Raw genomic sequence first — 11647 nt, 5'->3', positions numbered from 1 at the left:
TCAGGTTATCTGAAAGCCGCCTCTTCTCTTTGAGACTGCACTATTCGACATCCAACAATGCTTGCCAATATTATTCAGATTCTCCAACTGCATGTCTCCTCTTGCCAATTGAGAACAGCTCTGTGGTGTTTATTTACTCCAGCAGGCTAACTTTTTTTGTGTGTGATCGACCACTTTCAGTATGGCTCTCAGTTGCTTTAATTTTTACCTGGTTGAATCAGTTATGCAAAAATAACGTCCAGTGGGTTCCTGAACTTCTCTCTGAACTTGGATAGAGATGCCACATAGACGATGGTGTTCGTGCAGCAATTCAAATTCCGCAGCATGTATGCAAATTGCTTAAATATGTACTTACCATCTCTACCTAAAAGATCATCAACATCGAAATAATATAAAATATACCACAGCCACAGAAAAATGAAGTAGCCAGATATGACGAAGAGTAAAATTATACTCCGTCTTCTACTCTCCATCTCTGAGTCGCTGGAATCTTCTCGGTTACTCTGACCCTTCAGACCTTTCCGGACTCGACTGGCCACTAAAATGTGTTTGACTGTCAGAGCGTTGAGGAACAGAATTAAAAAGAAAGGGAATACTGGTGTTAGAATCTTCTCAAAGTTGTTAAATCCTCTCCACACAGGGTCATAATAGTATGCATCTGAATTCATACAGTACCATGGTACATTGTTAATAATCTCATAAGGTTCAAATCTGAAGTAGATAGGGATATTTTTTAGAAAAAACAGACTGCTGGTTGTTGCGAGAACGACAGTTGCAGTTTTTTGAGTGCAGAATTTGGTTTTCAGTTTCTCGCAACAAATGGTGATATATCGATCAAAGGTGAAAACAATAGTGAACCAGACAGACAAGTCTGTGAGTAGACGGCATAGAGCATAGTGAACGCTACATACAGGGGTAATTTCCAAGAATGATGGTGGGAAAAAATCATGTTTGATTCTTTCGAGTATGATCTCAGCAATAACGAACAATAGATCCACCATAGCCATGGCCAGCAGGTAGCACCTGCTGCAGGACGAGAGACCACAGTTACCCCGAAATAGGATCCCAACCGTCAGTAAATTGACTGTAAGAGAGGGAGAAGGGGTAAAAATGATCAATGCAGACGAACATTCTCCATTACTAAGGCTAAGTGGTAAGAGTTCGTTTTCATCAACACAGACATGTTAAAATAATTAGTTGTGTAATCAATAAGTAAATCACCACAGTACTGAAAGTCACACCTCCAGTATTAATACATGTGGAACATAAGCATGAAGAATGCTGTTCACAAGAGGAAAGTGTTCAGTAAGAGTTTAAATAAGGAATAAATGGACAGGCAGATCAGAAACTACCTGATTCATTCAGACCAATTTTAGTTCAGGCAAGGCCAAAGCCTGAAGTTGTAGCATTCTACACAAAACGAGTACTCTTCCTCAAGCCCCAGACATCTCCCTTCGATAGAAATTGCAATCATACTCTCAACAATAGCAGACAGTAGCAATTACATACTAGAAACAACAAAAAGGTATGTGCCATTTGCTCTGAGGCTGACGAACTATTGATGTTGAGGGGACTAAGCATTATAAAACACGGTTAAGAGATGGTCAGCATCCTGCAAGAGGCAACCAAGAATGGCAGGATGTGTTCATATGTGTCCAGGAAGACGTGGAATGGATAGATGACTGTGTGGAGATTTAAGATTGTTAGAGACGGTTGGCTCAAATGCCTAGCTTCCGTGATGTATATACTACAACATTAATATCACGTAATCACAATCTTTCACAATTTCAGTCAAATCGAGAAATTTCAGCCAAAGCACAGACATGTGTGATGAATAAGTAAATTAACACAGTACTGAAAGTCACACCTCCAGTATTAATACATGTGGAACATAAGCATGAAGACTGCTGTTCACAAGAGGAAAGTGTTCAGTAAGAGTTTGAATGAGGAATAAATGCACAGGCAGATCAGAAACAACCTGATTCATTCAGACCAATTTTAGTTCAAGCTTTCAAGCCTGGATTCGGGGAAATATATAGCTCAGCTCCAGGAAATGCTGAATATAACTTTACTGCAAGACATAACATTTGGTGAAGCTCACTGATACAAATCGATAATGAGGTAAACATACAGTCAAATGGAACAGTTTTTTTTTTTCAAATCTATGCAGGTACCCAGCCTCAGAGCAGTTCCTGACTCACAGATCCTAACCGTAATATATCGTCACTGGACTAAGGTGGACCATTCCACTTTCTTCTGTGATATCATTCGCTGGCAGTACTGATGAATTCACAGAGTCATACAGCATGGAAACAGGATCTTCAGTCCAATTAGTTCATTCTGAATATAATACCAAAATAAACTAACGCCATCTGCCCAAAATTGGCCATTTTTACTCAAAACATTTCTAAGTCATGTACTTAACAAAATGTATTTTGGAAGTATTCTGGTATTCCTCCGGGAGTTCATTTCACATACGAATTGTTCGCTGTACAAAAAAAATGTATTTCAAGCCCCTTTGAAATCTTTCCGCTCACATCTTCAAATTATAAGCGGAATGTCGTGAAATCTCTCACTGTCAGGTTAAGACACCCGCCATTGACCTTAATTATAGCCCTCATTAAGGTGAGCGGGGCAATGAATTTTTATGAACCGCTGAAAAGTCACGCCCGAACTGGCTACGCCTCTCCGGCCTCTCTTTCTAACCCAAGCACTTCATTCTCGACAACATCCGGGCAAATCTTTCCTAAACCCTCACCAACTTAACAATGTCCTTCCAATCATGAGCCGATCATAACTGGACACAGTACTCCAGAAAATGCCACAGCAACGTGCTGTGTAAGCTCAACATAAGATCCCAGCTCCTTTCGTCAAACTCAAGGCAAGCCTGTTCCGCGCCTCTTTAACCACCCTGTCTGCACGTGACGCGAAATTCAAAGATTTGTCTCCCTCAGGCCCTCGGGCTCGATACTTTACAGCTATACCCAAGGCTTCATTATGATTTGTAGAAGTCTTCCGGTTTTATAACCAAAGGTCTGTTCAGAGAGTGACACCTATTTTTGTTGCCCAGTACCTTTACTTTTGAGTTGGTTGCCATGGAGTTCAGGAACTCGATCTGCTCAAAATGTACTGGCAATATAGTTTTAAAAACATAACAGAAAAGATCATTCCACGTGAGAGAGAGAGAGAGAGACGGTGTGGGGAGTGGAGAGAGAGACAGAGAGACAGAGACAGAGACAGAGAGAGAGAGAGAGAGACGGTGTGGGGAGTGGAGAGAGAGACAGAGAGACAGAGACAGAGAGAGAGAGAGACGGTGTGGGGAGTCGAGAGAGAGACAGAGAGACAGAGACAGAGAGAGAGAGACGGTGTGGGGAGTGGAGAGAGAGACAGAGAGACAGAGACAGAGACAGAGAGAGAGAGAGAGAGACGGTGTGGGGAGTGGAGAGAGAGACAGAGAGACAGAGACAGAGAGAGACGGTGTGGGGAGTGGAGAGAGAGACAGAGAGACAGAGACAGAGAGAGAGAGAGAGAGACGGTGTGGGGAGTGGAGAGAGAGACAGAGAGACAGAGACAGAGACAGAGAGAGACGGTGTGGGGAGTGGAGAGAGAGACAGAGAGACAGAGACAGAGAGAGAGAGAGAGAGACGGTGTGGGGAGTGGAGAGACAGAGAGACAGAGAGAGAGAGACAGAGAGAGAGAGAGACGGTGTGGGGAGTGGAGAGAGAGACAGAGAGACAGAGACAGAGAGAGAGAGAGACGGTGTGGGGAGTGGAGAGAGAGACAGAGAGAGAGACACAGAGAGAGAGAGACGGTGTGGGGAGTGGAGAGAGAGACAGAGAGACAGAGACAGAGAGAGAGAGACGGTGTGGGGAGTGGAGAGAGAGACAGAGAGACAGAGACAGAGACAGAGAGAGAGAGAGAGACGGTGTGGGGAGTGGAGAGAGAGACAGAGAGACAGAGACAGAGACAGAGAGAGAGAGAGAGAGACGGTGTGGGGAGTGGAGAGACAGAGAGACAGAGAGACAGAGACAGAGACAGAGAGAGAGAGAGAGAGACGGTGTGGGGAGTGGAGAGACAGAGAGACAGAGAGACAGAGACAGAGACAGAGAGAGAGAGAGAGAGACGGTGTGGGGAGTGGAGAGAGAGACAGAGAGACAGAGACAGAGAGAGAGAGAGACGGTGTGGGGAGTGGAGAGACAGAGAGACAGAGACAGACAGAGAGAGAGAGAGAAAGTACATGAACTGTACCATGCTTCAGAAGAATTTTGCGAAATGCATGTAATTCTAACATCAGACAAAAGAATCAATACATAATCTGAACAATAATTTTCAGAATATTCCAACCTCAATGAAGGATAATTACTCTATCCAAGCTCAAGCTTCTTACTCATTTCACCTGACTGCAATAGGTTTCCTACATTGGCAAATTTCTACAAACAGCAGTGTCTGCTTTCCACAGCATCTTTCTCTGAAATTTTGAAGAAACCTGCTGATCACTTGCGTTGCGTTCCTTTATCATGTGCCTGAAAGAGATTCATCGCCTGTCTCAAACCCACATCCAAAATTCTGTTCCTGTATTTCTTCGAAGCAACTGCAAGACCGCCCCGCAGACACCCGCCCAAACCAGCGAATTCTGCAGTCCACCCGTAAACTGGGGTTCTGCTGTTAAGGACTTCTTCTGCCTCTTGACCTCATTGTCTCTAAATGTATTCGCTTCTTTCATTCACTTGTCTTCAGACAGCCAGTGCGTCAGCCAGAATATGTTCGGTTGTTTTATTTTTTAATCCATGAGTTTTCGTCGAAATGCTTCTTTTTGAAACTTTTTTTTTAAATGCGTTTCTGTCTCTTAAATTTAGAAACATAAAATCCAAGTTTCGTTCCATTCAATTTCTACACAATTGACTATAGTCCTTCAGATAATATTCATCGGCGATTTTGGTCCTCATGGAACGGTCCAACACTGTGTGCAATAATATAGTGGGGAGCGATTGAAATAGTGGAAGCAGCAAGACGAAACTACAGCGTTATCTCCGGGATATTTGACCCAATGTGTTGTTGCAGGTAACATTGTTGCCCACTGGACAATCACAAAAGCTATGTCAGGCACAGATTTGAACAGCCTCAGTGACTATCTTCACTCACCAGGCAAGCCAATGACAGCTACGACCACATAGAATATTTTCCTCACTGTTCGAATCAGAGCGTGCATTTTCAGTGCGCTGTAAGGTGTCTCTTTGCTTCTGTAGGCGAACCCTTTCAGTTTGATTCTGTGATGACCGATTACCAGGACCTTAAGTTTATGCTCATCAGTAGCTCCACGGGGACATTCGTTTTGCACAATATTCTAAAGTGCTTTCTTTTCCCCCTTCTTGAAAATTTGGAACAAACAAATGACGAGAGCTGAAGTATTCCTCTGACTCTGAAAGATGTTTAGCTTGGGGAATAAAGTGGAGAAACTAAGACTCCCTTATGAATGCATTACACTGATTACGTGAAGTAACTAAACAGAGTTGGAAACTGTGACACCATCCAATTTGTGGGCGGCACGGTGGCACAGTGGTTAGCACTGCTGCCTCGCAGCGCCAGAGACCCGGGTTCAATTCCCGACTGACTGTGTGGCGTTTTCACATTCTCCCCGTGTCTGCATCGGTTTCCTCCCACAGTCCAAAGATGTGCAGGTTAGGGTGAATTGGCCATGCTAAACTGCCCATAGTGTTAGATAAAGGGGTAAATGGAGGGGAATGGAGGGGTTGTGCTTCAGCGGGTCGGTTGGGGCCGAAGGGCCTGTTTCCACACTGTAAGCAATCTAATCTAATCTAATGCAAATGAATGAATTTCAGAGGACAAACACAGGCCTGTTTGATTGAGGACAGGCGTGTCCCGCTATCATTAGTTGTAAACAGCCAATTGAGTGTTTCACACAATCAAAGTGAGCAAAGCAGATTTTGGCCATTTGCAAGGTCTTCTTAAGATTCGTGACAGACCTGACGAGTAAGTCGCACAATTCCTCATCTCTCCACCACTAACTCAGTCACTTTTCTTTGTGTTTCTTGCTCATTTCTCCCCTGTTGACGTTACGTTCGCCAAGCTCTCAGTCCCTATGCTTCAGATTTACACCATGGTCTGTGAGAATGGTAGTACTCTGTTATATGGTTGTTCACGTATTGCCAATATCTTCGACTCTTTGGGTTCCACCGAATGACTCAACGATATAAATAAGTGAATTGCCTGTGCTTCAGGAAAAAAATGTTTAAGTGTAAATGTCTCATAAATGTTTCGAGAGAGTAGCCCCCACCCCCTTGGACTATCGTGATGATTTGTAATCTCTCTGAATGACTGTCTGGTTCTGATTTGAATGCTGTGATGTACCTGTTCATCCAACGCACGCATGATTATACCTTTACAAACAAAGTTAAAAATCACACAACATCAGGTTATAGTCCAACAGGTTTAATTGGAAGCACACTAGCTTTCGGAGCATCAATCCTTCATCAGGCGATTGTCACCTGATGTAGGAGCGTCGCTCCGAAAGCTAGTGTGCTTCCAATTAAACCTGTTGGACTATAACCTGGTGTTGTGTGATTTTTAACTTTCATTCATCACCAAACTCGCCAACTCAGTCCACTATTTCTGATGTCTGAAGGGTCGTCATGCTAAAGGAAATTGCCTGCAGTTAGATCCAGGTATTGGTGTATAACCAACAACATAGTGGGGCTATTATATTCACTCGTGTGCTGGTGTTCTGAGAAGGTGATGGGAACAGATTCAGTTCAACACCGGCATCTCCAAATCATGTTTACAAACATAAGACGTTATACATGTAATTCTTGCTTCTACGTGTTTTTTTTTATGTTCCAAGCCTATCATGACACTTACCCGGTTATCCATGAATTCCCTATCTCCAGGAAGAACATAGTGGGGGTTGACACTGAGCGGAAGCTGACGTGGTTTTACTCAGACACGTACACCAGCTCGAAGAGCAGTTCAGACTCTTAGAACATTGCGCAACCTATGATACCTCAATAGTATTCCACATTGACTAAGTCACAAGTTTTGACTGAAACCTCCCCACTTGTCCAGACTGCATTTTCACCAGCGCACAAGAAACTCGTCATCATCCGGGTTTGTTTCAGCAATGAATTCCATGCTCATGATGCATTGCAGACAGTTTCAAAGACTGTTTTGACATGACCATACAAAATCATGACCACGACCTTCTATAATGACAAGATAACATTTGCTTGAGAACATCAACCACGACAAGTTGCCCTCCTGTTCACTCATCATTCTTGCACAGAATTATATCACTGCTCCTTCAGTGTCACTGGGTTAAAATCCTGGAACTTGCTCGGTACGAGTACCGCCGGTTCCCTGCACCACACTGAATCTATTCCCATCACCTCCTCAGGGCAACTGCCACACCAGCAAACATACAGCACACGAGTGAATATAATAGCCCCACTATGTTGTTGGTTATACACCAATACCTGGATCTAACTGCAGGCAATTTCCTTTTGCATGGCGACCCTTCAGACATCAGAAATAGTGGACTGAGTTGGCGAGTTTGGTGATGAATGAAAGTCTGGGGATTTATCTGTGTGTGAGTGCGATTTTGGCGAGTAGGATATCGAGCTGGTTGGGATATGTTTACATTTAGTGATCCATGATGATCAGGTTATTACATTAGGTTTGAGTTGTACTGTCAAGAAAGTCTGGACTGCAGATGCTGGTGATCAGAATCGAAAAGTAGGCGGTGGAAAGGTACAGCAGGTCAGACAGCATCCGAAGAGCCGGAGAATCGACGTTTAGGGCATAAGCCCTTCAACAGGAGTAATGTGGAGTACTCATATCAGGGGAAGGTGCACGGAGACATTCAGTGCATGATTCAGATCATGCCTCCTATGCTTTTTCTTGTTTCCCTGGGACATACTGTTACGCCGTGATTTAATCTCAGGTTAGGGGCCATTGCAAATATTATTAACTTTGACCCTGCTATGTTTAGAGGTTGTTGTGGGAAACGTGGGTGTTCGTGCTGTTGGGTGGGGATAAACAGCATGTGTGTTCACTGTGTGGTTAATATTGATCATCACGCGTGGTTTCGGAGATATGCATAGTGGTGGCCTTCAAGAAATTAGTCTTACTATCAATCTTCACTATCCCCATAATTCACTATGGACATGGCTGAACTGACTGAAGTCTCAAAGTTGCATTCTCATCCACCCCTGACAACAATGAACTTTCTTTTTTTACAGGATTCTCTCTATCCCTTCCTTAAAAGGTATTCAAAGTCTTCCTTGTCACCACAATTTCAGGAGAATTGTTCCAAAGTCTTGTAACTCGACCACAGCATGCAGGAACAGCGGTAGTCTACTCAGATTATCGAGTCTGCTGTGCCATTCACTTAGAATACAGCTGATCTGCTAATCACGGCTTCCGTCGTTCTCTTTTCCCCATAATCCTTTTCGCATCCTCGAATATCTTTGATTGCCCAATTTCAAAAACTTTCTGCAGTGAAGAATTCCGCAACTTGAGTACCCTCTGAGTGAAGCAATTGCTCAATACTCTGTCCAAACTGCGTGCCCCTTTATTCTGGGATCATTCTGTCAGGTCTGAGATTGATTCACGAGGGCAAAGAGTACGTTCTGTCTACATTTACCTCCATTCCACCTCCTTGGGTCATTCGCCCTCTTACCTCCCATTCTGCTGAATCCCAACGATTCCAACTCTTCACCCTCTTCTCCGAGGACAGGACTTCCATAAACGCTTGCAATCTCGTGAAACTTCTCTGGACAGTATATACCTCCTGAAACGCATTCTTCAGAGCATTGCAGGTATTCAAGAAATTCGAAATAACTTAGCATGATTATTTGGGCTGGAGAGTGTCCAAGCACGTTGATAACAGACAGGGATTTGCCACTTAGAATGGATTCACAGGTCGGCCCTACATGAAGGTCCAAAGGGCCTGTACTGAGCTGTAACGTTCTATGTTGTATGATGGATGTTCACAGCAATAGTGCTCATTTGGAAACGTACTGTTGGGTCAGCACCACTTTTATGATTCAGCATGTTTTGATTTGTACCTTGTTCTGTAATTTAAACCTGTTGAAGATCCCCAACAGTGACTTCAATAATTCTGAACCATGGCCAATTCACCTGACCTGCACATTTTTGGACTGTGGGAGGAAACCGGAGCACCCGGAGGAAACCCACGCAGACAATGTGCAAACTCCACACCGCTAGTTGCCTGAGGCAGGAATTGAACCCAGGTCTCTGGCAATGTGAGGCAGCAGTGTTAACCACTGTGCCACCGTGCCACCCCTAACAGCATGATAGAACAGCATGAAAAGCAGATCTTGGAAAAGGGCAAAACCAATAGAGTTGTTGTTTTCGGTGACTTCACCTTCCCCAATATTGATTGGGAACTCCTTAGTGCAGATAATCTTAGTGGAGCCGATTTTGTCCGAGAATGACTACTGACACAATATGTAGATTGGCCGAAAGCAGGGGGTGTGGGGGTCAGGAGCTGTGGTGGGAGGGCGAAATGGATTTGTTGCAAGGCAACGAGCCAGGCCAGGTGTCAGATCTCTTTGTGGAAGAACATTTTGGTGGCAGTGATCATAACTGTCTTACCTTCACAATAGCCATGGTGAGGGGACGCAAAATATTGTATGGCAAGATATTTAATTGGGGAGAAGCAATTATACAGCTATTAGATGGGAGCTGTGAAGAAGAATTCGGAACAATTGTTCCATGGGCAACGCACAACAGATATGTGGAGGCTGTTTAAGGAGGACTTGTTTCGGAAGTTGGATGGTATTATCCTGCTGAGATAGGCAAGGAATGGTAACGCCAGGAGCAGTGGGTGATAAGACAAGGGGGGGTTTCTTGTCAAGAGGAAGAAAGAAGCTTACTTATGCTTGAGAAATCAAGGCTTTAGAGGATTACAGAGCACTTAGGAAATAACTCAAAAATGGACTGAATTGATCTAGGAGGGGAAATGAAAAAACCTTGGCGGGAAGGATTGGGGAAAACTCAAAGGCATAACATAAGGAAAACCATTAATGTACATAGAGAGGAGAGGGGCAAATTAGGTTTTGGAGAAAACTTGTGTCTGGAGTCTGACGAGGTAGGACCGGCGCTAAATTAGTTTTTTCTTTGCTTCTGGTTTCACTAGAGAGAGATGGACATTGTTGATCGTGAGAAAACTGTGGAACTGGCTTCAACAGTTTGATATTAAGAAAGTGGATGTGCTGAAAGCTCTGGGTATCTTTAGGGTAGATGTGTTCCCAGGGTCCGACGAGATGTTTCCAAGGTAACTCTATGAAGAGAGTAATGAGATTGCTGCGCCTCTGGCGATAATCTTTGCATCCCCACTCTCCACTGGAGTACTACTGAATCATTTGAGACAGGCGAATGTTGTTGCTCTGTTCAAGAAAGGGAATAGGGAAATCCCTGGAAATTGCAGAGAAGTTAGTCTGTGGTGAGCAAGATACTGGAAAGGATTCTGAGTCATACAGTCACCGAGATGTGCAGCATGGAAACAGAACCTTCGGTCCAGCATGCTTATGCCAATCAGATAGTCTAAATTTATCTCTTCCCATTTCTGAGCACTTTGACCATATCACTCCAAACCCTTCCTATTCATATACCCATTCCGGTATCTTTTAAATGTTATAATTTTACCAACCCACAACACTTCCTCTGGCAGCTCATCTCATACACGCAACCATTGGTCCTATTTTCCAATAGAAATTCTTATTCTATACATGAAAAATGGCAATGGACACCGTACTAATACATATGTTCGCCACCGGCCTCCCATTTGAAAAACAACCCTCCTCTCTTTTGAAACCAGAGATGTAAGCATAAAAGACCAAGAAGCCCTGACACTGCTTGCACCAGACACTCCCAGGACACACACAGCACCAAGAGAAACACCCTGCTCTTGCATGATGATGAGAGGGGAGTGTTGGACTTGGGTAAACAAAGTTACAAATCAGACAACACCAAGCCACAGTCCAGGGTTAATGTCTATTTGGACAAGCAGAGTTTGATTTAAAATAGTCGGGGGGGGGGGGGGGGGGGGGTGAGGCATGACTCTCAATCTCCATTGAGTTCTTTGATGATGTGAAGAGTCAGGTTGCGAAGGTCTAGCAGTGGGTGTGGTGTATATGGATTTCAGTAATGCATTTGATAAGGTTCCCCACGATAGCCTCATTCAGAAAGTTAGGAGCGATGGGATACAGGGAAACTTAGCCGTCTGGTCGAAAGGAGAAAGTGAGTGGTAGTGGATGGACTAGTGGTTTCCCGCAGGGATGTGTTCTTGGGCCCCGCATCTTTGTAACATTTTATAAATGACTTGGATAATAAGGGGAAGGGTGGGATGGTAAGTATGCCAATGACAAAAAAGGTCGGTCATGTAAATAGTGTCAAGGGCTTTTTTTTTTAAATGCTATAACAAAACATTGACAGGATACAGAGCCTGTCTGAGAAGTAGCATATGGTCTTCAACCTGGATAAATGCGAAATGATTCCTTTTGCAAAGTCGAATTTTAATGCTGAATACACGTTTAAAGATAGAATTTTCGGCGATATAGAGGGAGAGCGGGAAGTTGGGATGCACGTACATAGATCCCTTCAAGATGTT

The 11647-nt window shown here is 43.9% G+C and overlaps 1 protein-coding gene across 1 annotated transcript; it reads right to left on the bottom strand.

Annotated features, from left to right (window-relative positions):
* Positions 1-221: 221 nt before the first annotated feature.
* LOC148135712 (putative G protein-coupled receptor 139) lies at positions 222-5209 on the bottom strand. The gene is made up of 2 exons (XM_087984312.1): positions 5143-5209; positions 222-1084 (listed from the first exon to the last, which is right to left on the bottom strand). Exons 1-2 carry the CDS (start codon positions 5207-5209, stop codon positions 222-224), a joined length of 930 nt encoding a protein of 309 aa, XP_087840438.1.
* Between the last annotated feature and the right edge of the window lie 6438 nt (positions 5210-11647).

Source organism: Chiloscyllium plagiosum, unplaced genomic scaffold (genome assembly GCF_037043375.1).
Source record: "Chiloscyllium plagiosum isolate Xiang-an unplaced genomic scaffold, Cpla_swu_hap1 HiC_scaffold_48, whole genome shotgun sequence".
NCBI classification, from domain to species: Eukaryota; Metazoa; Chordata; class Chondrichthyes; order Orectolobiformes; family Hemiscylliidae; genus Chiloscyllium; species Chiloscyllium plagiosum.
The sequence above is the reverse complement of the archived record's forward strand: the minus strand, read 5'-3'. Positions and strand labels throughout refer to the sequence as shown.

Coding starts and splice junctions, on each gene's coding strand:
- LOC148135712 (XM_087984312.1), bottom strand. CDS start 5,209: ATGCACGCTCTGATTCGAACAGTGAGGAAAATATTCTATGTGGTCGTA. Junction 1,085..5,142: donor AGCTGTCATTGGCTTGCCTG/GTGAGTGAAGAT, acceptor CCTCTCTTACAG/TCAATTTACTGACGGTTGGG.